Raw genomic sequence first — 15776 nt, forward strand, 5'->3', positions numbered from 1 at the left:
TAGTGAGTAGAACAGGCTAACTTTTTAGCATGGAGAAAAGGCAAAGATCTCATAAAATGTAGGTCAATTGAAAAAAAAAAAAGTTTTGCCAGTAAAGCTGTGGAGAAAAAAATGTTATCTATGAGTCACTGAAGAAAATAATATTTTGGTGAACAGTTCATTACTGCAGGGCTCTTAAAACCAGTAGCAGTTACCTGGTGGCTTTTATCCAACAAAGCGTTCAGAAGAAGTGTACGTCATGGAGCATGTGTGTAGCATGGATACCAACCAACAGAAAGGTCAGTGACAATCTGTGTTATTTCACACCAGGACTTAAATTGATCCCATGGTGGTGATATCAGTTAATACAATTCTGATTATTAATTAAAATTAATAAGAACACTCCTGCCTTCAAATCACGCCTCTCCCTTTAAAACCTGATGCCCTTCAAAGAAGAGCAGTTACTCAATAACAAGTATTTATACGTAATAATCTGCTCAACACATGTGGGCGGTTCTATTACGCAATGATAAAGGCATAAAGAAAACCTGCCAGTGTAAACAAAGGTGTCTAGGCCTCCTCTGCATTCACATACAAACAAAGCAGGAGTTTTCCATATTGTAAGATAGTTGACAGTCAGACTAGATGGGTGAGGATAAATATTAAAAAAAATATCTCCTTGAAAATTCACCTAATCAAATAAATAAGTGGCTGTACATGTCAACCTCCTCTGTTCTTTGTTTTTTTTTTTTTGTTCTGGGTAATACAAGGTAATTAATGTTCAGTCATCTTAAGTTACACTGTCACATACCGCCAACAGGAGACAAGAGAAGGAAGTTAGTCGCAGCATGTGTCTGCTCAATAATCTCCTATATAGTCAAAGAGCCAGACTGTCTGCTGCCCCCAAGGCTTCTGTTTTTAAAGATTTGCATGAAGGACATATATTGATGGAGGATGTAACACTTCAAAGGGAGCCTTTCAACCTAGACAGCTAGTTAAAGTAATTTTTCTTTTTCCAAAACCTTAAGCTGGTCATCAGAGCTCAGATGGGGAGGACCACTGCTGCTAATCACTGTTTTTAAGGAACATGAGGCATTGACTTTGGGAGGTCCCAATATGATTTGTGTGACAGCTTTCTGAGAGTTACGCAGTTTTGTTGCTTATGCTGATGATCTAGTTCCGTATGTTAGACAATTCCTGTCATGCCATGCAGTGACAACAGAAGTCAGACTACTGGTGATGACCATGACAGCCAACCCACTGTAATGTGTGAAGCAAACACATGTGTTTTACTAGTCATGAGCTGACAACACATTATCCAAATGTATTTAATCTCCAACTGAAACAGTAGCAAGAGGCATTTATTTCCTGTTGCTCCATTAAGCCAACATAATTCATCTTGTTAGATTTGATCATATCTGACTGTAATCTTTAGCACTCCTGAACTCAGTGCATTTCTGTGTTAATCCAGTATACCCACTCTGGATCTGACAGGGTGCCTCATTACAATGCAATGAATGTGAAAGAGTCAACAGTGGCCAGAGTCCCTGTCTCAGCACAGACAGACCTAAGAGATTTTGTATACCCAGTAGAGCCATATCCTATTCAAGACCACAGCTAACTGCAGCTGTGCTACAGGCTGGAGGACCTCCAAGGTATTTGCACCAGTTCCCACTGTGAGGAGAGAGGCAGACAGACAGACAGAATGGGAGGCATGTATGGGAATTTAATCAAGAGAGTGCAAGGTAAAAATGGTACAAATAAAGTTGCAAAGTTACATGTATCAATGCAGACAGGGTAACAAAGAAGGAAAATAGGGCAATGAAGATTATAATATGCAATTAAGTAGTAGTGTGTGTATACTGTATGTGATTCACAGAGACGAAGGGTATGTTGACTTTTCCAGGCAATGCTTGAGGGTAGATTGACAGCACACGTGAGGACTTGGCACATTGAAAGCGTGAAAAAAAGCATAAACACTGCACAGTCCTCGCTGAAAGGAAGAACATTCTTTTTTTCTCTATATTTCCTTTGTAATTTTTTTTTTTTTCTCTATCTTTCAACTGCTGTTTTTACCCAGTCATTTCTTGCAGCTCATTTAAAGCATGTTTGAGCATGAGCAGTCCTAGCAGGCACATTCAAACTTGTGTCAATGCATTTTCTTGGAAATAATTTCCTCCCCCCAAAAAAAGAAAACAGAAGAAAGAAAAACCCTTAACCGCCATACCCTCAATCCAGCAGCAATACGAAACTGTATCTTGTACACAGCCCATATTCAAATCAAACTGTGACTTGGCAAGTACCTTTACTCTGATCTCATCAAAATGAATGATGTAATAATAATGTCTTGTTTAATTTAGGTCTTTTTTTTTTTTTTAACCAAAGGAGACTTACACCACCCTTGGTCCATGCTAAGCTCCAAAAATGCATTAGCTTTGCCAAGAGGCCATGAGAGATACAATACAGCTTTAGGTTTATTTAAAACTTATCACATCATGACCTACTGGAGCAGTCTCACACTGAAAAGTTGGCTGTTAGATCTTTGTATAAAGGGGATCCTAGAAAGCTGCTGAGCAGATGTAAAAGGTAGTGACCCTGATGATTGGCCAATAGGAAGAGGAAAGAACTGAGCGAGCCAATGAAGGTCACTCTCAGCACTGAGCCTGGAGAGTGCATCCAGATGTTGCTCTCATATTTTCCTTTAACTCAAACTCAAACAGGCTGAGGCTGTAAAAATAACACAGGGCAAACAGCCACTGTGGCCTTTCCTGCCACTCCACCGGGAGATTAGACGGCAAGTCAAGCACAGACTCACACTGACCATGTCTCTTAAGTGATTTGTTTGTTTCTGGGTATAACACAATCCTAAAGTAATTAAGAGAAACTGGTGTTAAAACCAACCAAGAATATATATACTGAGTATAACCACAGAATAAAAAGGTGTATAGTATGAGTAGCAGGGGCTTGAATTGACTTTTGGATCACTTGCCATTATATGGCTATTATATTCAAAGTTACCAACCATTAGGTATTCTCAATAACCAAAATGTTTTTTCTTGAAACAGAAAAAACTATGAAAAAAAATAAAGTCTTGTGTTAATTTCAAGTTTTGATAGTATTACGCTGTTGAATTGATAGTAACAAATGTAACAGGGTCTTACCCGACACCAGAATGTCGTTGCGGAGGGCGCAGACAGCATACTCTGACTTGGTGAACTCAGGCAGTTTGGCCAGTGATTTCCACTCTCCTGTGACTGGATCATAGCATTCAGTGTAGGGCAGGTTGAAGCCCCCAACCCTCTCACAGCCACCCACCACCACAATCACCTCAGAGTAGCCAGTCGACCTTTACAGAAGAAGAGACATGGAAAAGATGGAGGGGAAATAACAACAGAGCTCAAGCTGTTATAAAAACACAAACACAAGAGGCACAAGTTTAAATTAAAAGGTCCCCTACAAGAATGTATAGGCATGATACCTAATTAAAATACTGTGTATCTGAAGGCCTATACAAAGGGTATGAAAACATATAAACATACAGATGTCACCACTTGGAGAGATTTCTAATTACAGATGGTAGAAATTTGTGTCAGGGCATGAACAGAGGGGTGTTTCCACTGGAGTCAATAGCTTCACTTATCTTCAAGGCAATGTTCGGGTTACAATGAAGGTATCAATCAAGGGTACAACGAAAACAGACTTGGGAGCTCAATTTCCATGATCACAATGCTTTCCTATTTGGCTGTTCAACACATGCCGAGAACATGACCGCATTTCCTACAGGGGACTTAATTAACTGCAGCTTTTTTTTCTTATTGCACCATTCTAAAACACTGACAACAGAAAGAGATTACTAGGTGTTTATCTGTTCAAAAAAATCCAGAATATATATATGTACTGTGTGTGTGTGTGTGTCAGTGTGCAAATGTGGCACAAAAGTATGTCTCCTTGCACTTTCCCCTGCATTTCTCTGTCTGTTTACTCTTTAGGTGAAAGAGTATAGGTCAGGCTCAGGTGAGAGATTAGGGTTGTTGTTTCTTTAAGTGTGTGCATGTGATGTGCGTGCATGTTATAAATTACATTCTGGAGGCTTCCAATGAGAAGAGAGGCCCTGGTGTAGACACAGAAAGGGGAAATTCAGGCATCTGTTTTGAGCAGGAGAGGATTTGGCCCTCAGGGCAAACGAAGCCGACGGTGCAGGGACTAACTGTCTGATTGGCTTGCTGATCTGAACAGATCTGCCTGGATACTCACACAATACATCTGAACTCACATTGCCTCAATAACTGACAACTGGCCCTGTTCCCACTTTAACCCTTACAGCTGGTCTAACACACAAAGGCAGCTGTGCTGTTGTTGGTCTATTTTTATCTCATTCATAAGGTTTCTGTCGATGCCAACCTTTATCCTTTATCAAACATGACATTGTAACATCCAACTCTTTAAACACAAAAACACCATGGTAAATAAGTCTCAAGTGAACAGGTGGGGGCACTTAGAACCCAAACATATCAGCAAGGTGAGTTACACTGCTGGTATGATAACAAGACTCAACACTCACATGATTAACGTTTCTTGCATCATATCATTTTTTTTTTCTTCCAAGCTAACCAGTCTGTGTACGAACATGCCCTGCCTCCTTCATTATCATTTCCATTTCAAAACAGGGCTACATAACACAGCTCAATGACACATTTGTCTGTTCAGCACAATAACACTCCCTGTCTCTCTCTCTCAAGCACACTCACGCACACATACAACAACAACAACACTACCAGGAGCACAGAGTTCATGTGCAAGTTGTAACCTCTTTCCATACAATATGGGATGAAACATCAACTAACCGTTTAAAGAACACATGTTTTCTTATCTCACTCTGACCTAAATGTTTTACCCCAATAAGTAAAAAAAAAAAAAAAAGTCAGAAAAGACCAAACAAAATTTGTTTTCTTTTTCAATAAAAAAATAAATGGTGCATACAAAGCAGAGATAAGCCTGTGCTAGAGAGATAAGAGTTAAGAACTGTCAGCTTCCTTCTGGAGATAACATCTAGGTTAGTTGATCCCTCTGCCTTCCTCATAACTGTCAAGTCAGTATTTTAGTTACCTGCGTGGACGAGTTCTGGGTGACATCATTTCGTTTCCTAGCACGTGGTAGCGCCTGGCCTCGTGCAGAAGCTGGTAGCACTCTGGAGCATTCTGGATGAGCTGGTCACCTTCCACTGTCTGGACAAAGTAGTTGGGGTGCAGAAGGGGCAGGCGCACATGGTGCAGCAGGGCCTTCAGCATGGGCTTTCTGTGCTCAACACCGTGGTACACCCATCGCATCACCGCCTCAAACACCACCTCCTCTTTGCCGATGGACAGCTCATCACTGGCAATGTACTCTTCCAGCTCTTCTCTGCGCAGGTCGAGGAACTCTTCATGCTGGGCCACCTCTGAGAAGTTGGCCAGGGCGTAACTGCGGCAGCGACTGGCGAGCTGCTTCAGGGCATGGGCATCAGCGAATCGCTGGATGCCCAGGCAGTTGCATGGGTCCAGCTGGTCCTCCAGGAACTTTGCACAGGCATCACGCAGTGTGGTGATCTGGAAGAGGCTGGAGGTCTCAAATAGGAACTGGACATTCTCAGTTGTGATCTTGGCGCGGCCGGTGTAAACGTAGGTGAGGAAGGAGTCCATCGCCTCAGCCAGGATGCCATTGATCTCCACCAGCATCTCACGGCTCTCGCGGTGATCGTTGCAGAACATGGCCCTGAAATAGGAAGAGCATGCAGAGAGCACAGCGCGATGGCAGGGGAACTCACGGCCCTGCACGCTGATGACCACATCAGTGAACAGGCGGCAGTCCCGAAACTCATTGAACACCTGCAGGATTCCCTCTGAGTGGGATGAGCCAGAACAGAAGTCCAAGACATCCTGGCTGGATAAAGTTTTGGAGTCAACCTCAAACACCTTAGGAAACAACAAGATGCATTTAGATTCGTAAAATGTGTTGAAACAAAAGCTGCAAGATAAAAAACATAGATAATGTCTGTTTGTTTGACATCACCTTGCGTTTTACAGCTGGTGAGTCTCTGATCCCAGAGTCCTCCCTGTTCATCCTTCTGCCCAGAATCAACACCATGGCTGCCACCTTCAATGTAGACCTTCTCTTAACTTTAAGATGACCTTAGGATAGAGAACAGGATTTACAGTAATATTACAAAAAAAAAACATTCCCATACTTTGGGAATACTACTATCATGGCATCCTATCAGATGTGGTAAGAGGGGGTAGCCTGAAAAAGATTACGTATTCATAAACAGAAACCTAATTAGACCACTGTAGTACAAATTGAGTAACATTCATTGCATGAAAACAAGGCTCTCACAGAGCAAAGCCACAAAGCATGTGTACAGACGTTGGAGAATACAGTCCCACAAACAATTTTCAAACCCCCAGGGGGCATTGCTAAAACGTCTAGGAAGAGGAGTTCCAAGGAATGAAATCTGAGCTGCACACACTTCCTCTCGCTCATCACTGCTGTGAAACAGTTGTGCCCTGAGGAACAATGGGCCGCATGAGACGGAAGATGGCACAGGCAGGAGAGAAGTTGAGCAACGGTTGGAAAGCCGACATACATGTGTGTCAGGTTTGTTTTGAAAGACAGTGGGGGCAGGGGTGCTATCAGACACTACATAATCATTGTTTAATGAACAAGTGCCAAGTCAGGGCTACTGATAACCCTGTGTCATATTCTCTATTTCAAGCTAAATCTGTAATCTGAAGACATTTGCTTCTTTCAGAATAAGTCCTGATAGCAGTCAATCAAGGTTCCCTTGAATAAAGCTTTGTTCAAATCCACAAAGGCTGTGTGTTTATCCAGGTCACTGCGATCTCAAGTTCTTGAAGATATTTGATCAAAACATTAAACTCATCTATGGCCATATACTGCCTCTGTTAAAATTGGCAGCAGTTCTGGCCTTTGCTCTGTGAGGTCATTCATCTCAGGTTATTTATAACTTTGGATTTTGGCTCAGCCCCGGCAGACTCAGCCTGTTCACGTGTGTTATTTGCCCGCAGCTGCAGCAGCAGCAGCGCCTCCTTTAAGTCATGTTAAATAGAGGACAGGTTTAGCTTGAGGTGTTGACGCATTAGAGATTTACTTTGTGACTAACAGCCCCTGAGGATGATTCAAAAAATAACATCAAAGGAAATAAAGCTCTCTTTTATTGCGTTATGTTTCACCTGTCCCGTTGATCGATGTCATCCAGGTGAAATAAAGCAAAACTGGAACTGACAGAGTCCAGATAACACCATTATTTATTTAATTATTTTTTATTATTTTAAAAAACATCCTAGTGTTGAAAAATGGCACTGCATCGCTTTATCTAAGTATTAACTGTGGATAATAAAGTCATATGTATGTAAAGTCAGGTAACTACACAAGCAAGAAACCCTACGAGCTTCGGTTTATCAGACAAAGGAGACTTTCCTCATGCCGACCGTCAGCCCCTGACAACAAGCTAAAAAAAACCGGAGTTGCTGAGTCGTTGCTTTACTCAGTATGTTGTGACAAATTCAAACGGAAAGCAAGAAATAATTGTCCATTTACACCTCACAAAGCTTAACGACATCCCTTCTTATAGATAAAGGTTGTTACCTTATGCAGAAGTTTCCAGATGAAACGTTCTCTTCAGCTACAAGTGGAGGGAAAAAAACAACAAAAAAAAAAAAGTATGGAGAAAAATAAATCTCTATCCTGAAAAAGTTTATCAGTATCTTTTGCAATTTTTGCCCTCGAATGGTTATGAGAAAGAAACGAGGCTGTTACACAGCCGGGACATTTTGACTTTAAGGTGATGACAAAAACAAAGACCTCTAACTAGCTAACTGTAAACACTGAACCCATATATACTTGTCAGGAGAAAAAAAAAGAAAACATCCCACTGCGCCCACTCAGCTGGTGCGACTGATGCATCACGGGTAATGAAGTCCAGTTGTAATGGCTGTCTCGGACTTTTCGCTCCGTGGGAAACAACACTTCCCAAGCGCCTGTAGTTCTCCACGTGGCTGTCCTTTGTTTGCAAACAAACTCAAGTTTTAGTGAAGAAAAAGTTCAGGACAACACGTAACTGCGGTTGAGCAATACACGCAAAATGACACGGGGTTTATAGTTTAACTTGTGCGGACGTGTAGAAGACAGTTAATGGGACAGCACTGTGTAGTGTTTCATGGTGAGAAGACGTGATTAAATTCAGTATGAAATACTAGTCTGAGGAGCGTGTTTTTACATAGTTGTTACAGACGTATGATGGGAACACAAAACGCATAGTGTGTAGGAGGTAAACAAACAGACATGACTGTAATGTGGTCCTACGGACACGTGAAAAGAGGATGAAAAACAGTGTGCCATGCTTTTTTTTTTCAGGTGAGGAGGAAGGAGGAGCTTAGTTGAAACAAAGCATGTCACAACTTCCTGACTCTGTTGCAAAAAAATATTTCTTAGAGCTCCCAACTGAGTTCTCTGAAAAGGTCCACGATGCTCCTCAGTGATCCATTATACACGGGTTTGAACCACATGTTATTATAATAGAGGAGAATAGCACCTTCCACACTCTTCATCATACTGTAGCGGAAAGTTACACAATGTTCACAATGTAAACACATCCACATATATAATCACGACCAACAGGAGAAGAGATAATCAGAGACACACAAAGTGCTTTATTTGGATCGCCCTTTAGATGCGGAGCAGGACCACTCATGGTCACCACCACCAGTCACAGACACCAACTGGATCTTCCACACACTGGACAACACATCAGCAGCTCAACAACCAAAATGGGGAAATGGAAGAGATAGTGGAGGTGAGGAACAGGTGAGAATACTGAAAAAGGAATTATGTTTTGATGGCCTTCAGGCAGCTGCTGTACAAGATCTCCAGAACAAAACCATGTCATCAGAAAGGACCACGCTGAAGATCAGCAAGGTAGCCCTCACAGTCTAGAGCAAACATTTTCATGGAAAGAAGGTAAATCAGTCAGAATAATACAGAAAAATAACAGATATGTATTATTATTATTATTATTATTATTACAGTGCCATGGAAATTCACACAAAAATGGCTAACAATAGCTGTTGTTGTTTTTTTTTGTACATATCTTAACCACCTGCAGATGTAGACAGTAAGCAGAGGGTTAGGGATTGGTGTAGGGGACAAGGCAACAATGCTGCAGGAAGGAGCAGTGACGCAGCCTAGTGGACAGACAAATGTGTCCCTCTGCTGTTGAGCTGTTGTACCGGTTACAGACGCACACGGCAGAGGCAGGAGTGACTCATCATGACTGTCCACCACACCTTCCTAAATGAGGGAAGGTGCTCTTCCCTCTGCCAAGTCAATCAACCATTTGTTAATGATGCACATCCAGTTTTAGACAAACAAGGCTTTGAAAGCAAATGGAGTTAAGTGCTTTGTTCCTACAGTCATAAAGGTGAGGCTGCGGCTGAGGCTATTTTCATTTGGACCAACACTGCAATAAAAGAGATCTCAAACCCAGGGAAAAAAAGAAATGATTCGAGAAAACTGAGTGTTGGCAGGGATGTTGAATAACTAATTTACATTTACTATACTTTACTATAGCTATTGTGTGTAAACAACATATAAAACACAGACAAGCCAGTAACTAGGCTTACCAGTGAGAAAACCGAGGACGTCCTCAGTATAGTTTCTGTTCTATAATTGCATACAAATTAAACATAGTATATACAGTATTTTTAATTTGACTGCTGTAGGCCAAAAAAATAAAAAGGATTTTAGTATTAGGTCATTGGCATTGGAGAGAGATGTGGAGAGAGATGTGGAGAGAGTTTTGAAACACCATTTAGACAAACAAATTTACAAACAGTATATTTTAAATTGATATAGAAAATTTGAAGAAATACTTATATATATCATATTATATACAGACTTTTTGGTGGTTAGCCAGAAAAAAGAAATCTTGGTGGGTGGTGGGGTTGCACTGGTGAGGGTACTGCCCTTGAAGTTCCACCTTTGTTTGGTGGAAGACTACTTTAAAGACTTGTAAAGTACGTATGTCACAAGTAATGACATTGGAAAAATACAATTAGTTAATTAAGTATGACTAATAGACAGTTCTGATGAGTCATTTATGATAATGTGGTCTGGTTGAGTCTCCTGTGCCGACGCAGCAGCTGCATTAGTGTGTCAGTGATCTCCCTGTACCTCAGCCCATAGAGATAAGGAGCAAACGCTCTGGGCAGCAACATAAAAACACACATATTGACTGTGCTGATCCACACGCGAGCATCTTGACTTATGTCTATCTTCTGGAACAGGAAGAGCTCCAGGGTGAAAACAAAGCCAGGGGCAAAGTAGAGCAGGAGCAGAATCGCATGGGCCAGCAGGGTGACCCGGGCCCTGGAGAAGCGGCTCTGCCAGATGCCCTGTGTCCTTGTTACCATGTAGAGCCGAATATAGCAGTAAAAAATGAGTGAAGCACAGATGAGCGCAGCGACAAAGAAGTAGATGTGGATCTCCACCGTGTTCTGGACCTGAATGAAGCCAAGGGAGATGAGGACCAGACAGACAGGCACCTTTTCATTGAGATTTCCCCTCCTCAACTCCATCATGATCACCAGGGTGAAAGGGTACATGGCTGCCAGCACCCACACCCCCAGTAGTATGCGGTAGGTGCGGGCAGGTGGAAGAATCTCATGGTAGTGGAGAGGCCAGCGAACAGCAGCGTAGGTGTCGACCACCATGAGGGTGACGGTGAGGATGGCACAGCAGTAGGCTGTGACAGTGACAGCTGTGACCAGTTCACAGACGAGCCAGGGTACCTGAGCTCTCACAGCATTGCAGATCACTGTGGCCAGGTTGAGGATGAGGAAGAGCATGTCTGCTGTCAGGGTGTTGGCCACCAGCAGGTAACGTGTCTCCCGACGCAAGGCGCGGGACACGAAGATGCATGTCAGGAGGACAGGGTTGGCAAGCAAGGTGGCCAGAGTGACGACTGTGGTGGGAATGAAAAACAATTCGAGGTGCCACCTCCGCAGACTCTCAACCCACTCCTGCGTGAGGTTTGAAATCATTAATGGGGATGTCATTTTGTGTTTGAGCGATGGAGGAAACAGTGATTCATTGACTTTGTTTTATGATGTATTGACTACTTCCTCCAATGGCGCCCTGTGGATGAAAACACCATAAATTAATATAAATAATCAGACTGGAGCAGCTAATATATGCTTTTTATCGAAGCCCTCTTCAGAATTTTGCTACTTTAAGGTAAATTAACTGTGTATATGAATACAATATGGAGCTCTTCTATGAGTTAACTATAATAACTTGCAACCAAATTAATAACCTTGACCAAACATGGGTATCAAAATGAGGAAGAATGACAGCGGTAACTACATTGTGAATTATGTTCTTTAAACAATCACTCGGTGTTCTCATATCCATCATCTTGATGTATTGTGGGCTGGGCAAACCTGTAACATATTAATTTTTCATGCACGTCTTTGGCTGATTCCATTTTAACTATAATTATATTCATACGAGTTTCATATTGCTCCCCTTACAGTATTTTATAACCCAGACTGAGTTAGTCTGTATCATTATTCAAATGAGCTGCCAGTCCCTTCCCAAATTTCAAATGTGAACAGTATATAGTAATGGACTCTGCCCCTTCAGTTGCAAAAGCCACCTGCTGTATTGCAAATGAAAACAAATGCAAATGAAGACGCTCAAAGTTGTAAATTATCAGCTTCATGTAAGGAACATACATACAACATAGTGCATAAAAACATTTGCAGTGCAGAGGAAACGATCTTGTGAACTGTTAATTTGTTAATTGAACACAGAAATGTACCCACACTTTAGGGCTATAGAATTTAATGGATAAAATGAAGTTTTTACAGGAATACAAAACAATGCTTACGATCACTCACAAACTTGAGACAAAAAAACTAAATCAAGTGGTACTATTCAAACTTTGCACAGAGACACCTATTGACAAATTATTGATTGGCCAAAGGTGAGTTTTCTTACCTGATGTCCAGAACAGAAAACGCTCTGTGCTGCACATCCATTAGGCTTAACGCTCCTATAAATCGATTGGTGTTTTGTACGACTTGCCTCACCCACTGGCCTTATCTGATGCACTCTTTGTTGACTCATTCGAATAGGCCAATATATGGATGGGGAAAGCTGCTGCCACTTGGCTGTAACATAGTAACGGGGTGGAGCTTTTCATCCTCTTAGCTGCTCATCATTTCCTCTGTTGCTTCTTCAATGTTTTCTACCCAAGATGTTTTAATCAGATTTTGTCGAGGGAACTTATTTGAACACCATTTAGGTTAAACTGATTAGATTTACATTTTCTTCTTCATTTTAATGCATCAAGCGCCACAGCAGTTAAGCCTCTGAAATTGCTTTAACTTATGGGGTCACTTAAGAGATGTCAAAAATCATTTTGATGGTGAAAAGAGTGTACGAGAGAAATGTTTAACCACAGTCGTACCTTATTCATAGCCCTCCTCTATCAGCCTAACCTCACATTGACGTCATTGCATCTCATGTCTGTATGTGGCCACTTAAATAAACACCAATGTCAACTCCAAACCAGAGGGTTCACTCATAGGTACATTCAAACAAGAACAAGTCAGGTAACAATTACCATAATATTATGTTTCTGTGTGTTTTAGATAATATTCTCGAGCACTTAAACAATTAAATGTAAACATTTTATTGTATCAATTACCATCAGACGTCATCACATAATTTCCTGTTTAAATTAATATCAGTTCTCTAAGTCCCCCCCCCCCCCAGTCATTTCTTTCTTCTCTTCCTGTATCCAGCCTTGCCACCAGTCTCCACATCTTCTTCATCCTCCTCCTCCTCCTCATAATCATCACTATCGGCTTCAATGGTGCCATACTGCTTTCCCGGTTCCTGCCATTCTCTTGCAATAAGTCTCTGAAAGACTTCATACTCCTCTGCTGATGCCTTTGCAACCGCTGTGAGGAAGATGTCCTGGTCAACGTTAAGGATACTGTCCAGTTTAGGGTTGGCGATGATCGTCTGTCCTTTCTTGTCTGGGGTTTGGTACAGACCCCTGCGCTCCAGAAAACAGTGTCGACGGCGAACCTCATCTAGAGTGAAACGGAACAACCTGGACTTCACCATCTCTGCCTGTTTGACACCCATTCGGAAGTAGACGTACTGTGGAAAGATAGATAAGTAATATAATAGCATTACAACTGACACTTTAGAGCTACATTAAATCTGGATATCACACAGATCAGATTAGCAGTGGCTAAATGATAGGTTCCATTCTGCAGAGACATCCAAGTCATACACTTGATAACACCATGCTGTAATCTGGTTGCCTCGGGGCTGTGGAGTTCAAATATAGCCACCAGAGGGAGCATAAAAGTTGTTTACTATTTCCATACACATTTTAAACAGGTTTTGAGTATGTGGTGTCTTACACTGGAATAAAAAGTGAGTATGCAGACTAGAAAGCATTTGATTTCTGTGTGTTATTAATGCAATGCACAATGGCAGCTCACAGGTGAAACCAAATTGCGGATGGTGGTGTATGACTTCCTGTGAGAGAAAAACGATAACATTTATTGTATACCGCGTGAAAAAGAGAGAGAGAAAAAAAATCTGTTTACTATGAAAATTACTTGAAAATTAACCTGGGACACAGCTTATGTGACCAGAGACCCCTCTGCAAGGGGGCTGTCTTTTACAACTACTGTGGTGGTTGTAAAAGACAACATTGTCTCAGTTTGAGGAAGCCAATAAATCTGCATCTGTTAACATGACAAAAGCATGGGAACTGTGTCCTGCTTCTAGATGTTTCATTCAATTATGTTCAACTTTATTCAATTTAGGCCCCAACTAATGATTTCCATTATCATGAATTAATATTTTTTATTTATCATTTAAGGACAAAAAATAAAAATCTTATCTTTATCAGAATTATTCTGCGGATCTATAAATTGATTAATCAACATTTTCACATCAGCAGTGTCTCACTACTTTGTCGTTTGGTTTACTTGCTGACCTGAAACTTGTACTCCACCTGACCCAGATCCTCCAGTACTATGGCCGGACTGTCTCTGAGGATGTCTGTGACTTGCTGGACAGTAAACAAGCACTTCTCTCTAAGAAACGCCACCATACGGTTTACTGTCTTCATGGGCACAGTCAGGATCTGGGGGTAATGGGCCACCACTCTCTGAAGACTGCCTATGAGAAGATATAAGGTTAAAATAATGCCTTAATATTTAGAGCATCCAGTACATATTAAGTACTCTGGGCACAAACTGATTTGACCTAAGGAAATGCCTCAACAATGTTGGAATAAACAGTGTAAACAAAGATGATGATCTCACCTTCCACTAAACCCAGTTTCCGCAAGTTGTCTATGCGCTGCTGAATCTGTGATTCCTTGACAGTGTACAGTTGAGGACATTTCTGCAGCAGCTTCAACACACTGGATGGACTGAGCCCCAAGAGAAACAGAGCTGTGAGAGTTGAAAGAGCATGTTTAGCAGCACTTCCACCTCTGACTTTGGACACAGCCTCATATATCTGCTCTGCCTGGGTGTCAGTGAATCCCAAATCGACTAAAGCCTGCAGGGACAGCTCTGTGGCTTTCTTCTCAGATACATGACTGAGCCTATAGCTGTGTTGCGTTGGCTGCAGAGTACTCAGGCTGGTGGAGGAACAGAACAATCCACACCCGACGCATTGAGGCTGGAGGTGGCATCTCCCGAGCTGAAGTGGGCTGAGCAGAGAGGAGGCGGCAGTCCTCACAGTCCACCGGAGAACCTGTAGAAAAGAAAACACGACTATAAAACATGGACAGTAGCTCCCGATTTAACTCCAATTGTTGAACTATGCTGAACAATCAGAGCATGACAAATATCACTGTTTGAGATGTAGAGCAATTACATAGGAGTTAATATAAGAGTTGCGACCTTAGCTTTGCCTCCGTTAGCTCAAGTTAGCAAACATTAAGGTTAAAGCGGGAGGTAATAGGCTTTATGGCAAATTCCGACAGTCGCTTCAGCAACACTTTTGAAGTATGCGACTCATTAAGGTTAACTAATACGTTGAGTGTCTGAATACAAAATTAGTAACAATCATTTCTAGCTATAAGTTTCACCTGACGCGCTGCCACAGCGGTTCCCATGCTTGTGCATCGCACATATAGTTCCGTCCTTTCAGGTTTACCGAAGGACAAACGTTCCGGTCCGGTCAAATGTTTTTATATTATGTTTTCCTATTCTTCCAGGTGTGTGTTCACTGCAGTAATCATTTTTTTTTTTAAAGAGTTACACTGTATACTATAAACACACACTACAAACAGTGTACATTGCCTGGCTAGAATTCATGGTAATATTTAGGTGGCCTGTTCTTTCAAATAAGACTGTAGGTGATTCACTCTACAGTTAATGCAGATAAACTTGCATAAAGTTATAATATAACTCAGACCTATTAAATTTTTATATATGAAAATAATTGCAATTCATTTGTTAAAATGACTGATTAGGCCATTAAGTTTTTCACTCATGCTGATATAAGGTATTTGCAAGACAAGTTTACTTAGCTTACAAATGAAACCCACTTTTCCACACAGCAAAAATTAGCCAGTCAGGCCAAGAAGCTACATGTTATTTCCCAGGTACCCAAGTTATTTGCATCAGCTGATTTGAAATGGAAATGTAAAAAAAACAAAACAAAAACAATTATTTGCTGCGTTTTAAGTTTTAAAATTC

General features: G+C 41.4%; 3 protein-coding genes and 1 long non-coding RNA gene across 4 annotated transcripts in view; 1 reads left to right on the plus strand and 3 right to left on the minus strand.

Annotated features, from left to right (window-relative positions):
* klhl24a (kelch-like family member 24a) overlaps positions 1-7868 on the minus strand; it is a 16871-nt gene extending 9003 nt beyond the window's left edge. Inside the window, exons 1-4 of the mRNA XM_071492750.1 lie at positions 7621-7868; positions 6028-6146; positions 5086-5930; positions 3141-3325 (exon numbers count right to left, since the gene is read on the minus strand). Of these exons, the coding sequence (XP_071348851.1) occupies positions 3141-3325; positions 5086-5930; positions 6028-6102 (1105 nt within the window). The 5' untranslated portion in view covers positions 6103-6146; positions 7621-7868. The remainder of the gene's footprint in view (positions 1-3140; positions 3326-5085; positions 5931-6027; positions 6147-7620) is intronic.
* An 89-nt stretch (positions 7869-7957) lies between these two features.
* On the plus strand, positions 7958-12916 carry LOC139629855 (uncharacterized). The gene is made up of 3 exons (XR_011693062.1): positions 7958-8194; positions 8389-8838; positions 12840-12916. It is a non-coding gene; the product is annotated as an uncharacterized lncRNA (long non-coding RNA).
* Positions 8821-11095, minus strand: LOC139629854 (probable G-protein coupled receptor 148). Its single transcript, XM_071492758.1, has one exon. The coding sequence runs from the start codon at positions 11085-11087 to the stop codon at positions 10128-10130; it is 960 nt and encodes a 319-aa protein (XP_071348859.1). The 5' UTR covers positions 11088-11095; the 3' UTR covers positions 8821-10127.
* On the minus strand, positions 11217-15266 carry mterf4 (mitochondrial transcription termination factor 4). The gene is made up of 4 exons (XM_071492757.1): positions 15164-15266; positions 14388-14826; positions 14057-14241; positions 11217-13203 (listed from the first exon to the last, which is right to left on the minus strand). The coding sequence occupies exons 1-4, from the start codon at positions 15188-15190 to the stop codon at positions 12811-12813; spliced, it is 1044 nt and encodes a 347-aa protein (XP_071348858.1). The 5' UTR covers positions 15191-15266; the 3' UTR covers positions 11217-12810.
* Between the last annotated feature and the right edge of the window lie 510 nt (positions 15267-15776).

Source organism: Trachinotus anak, unplaced genomic scaffold (assembly GCF_046630095.1).
Source record: "Trachinotus anak isolate AG129_WGS33_773 ecotype Australia unplaced genomic scaffold, CSIRO_AGI_Tana_v1 ptg000012l, whole genome shotgun sequence".
Taxonomy (NCBI): Eukaryota; Metazoa; Chordata; class Actinopteri; order Carangiformes; family Carangidae; genus Trachinotus; species Trachinotus anak.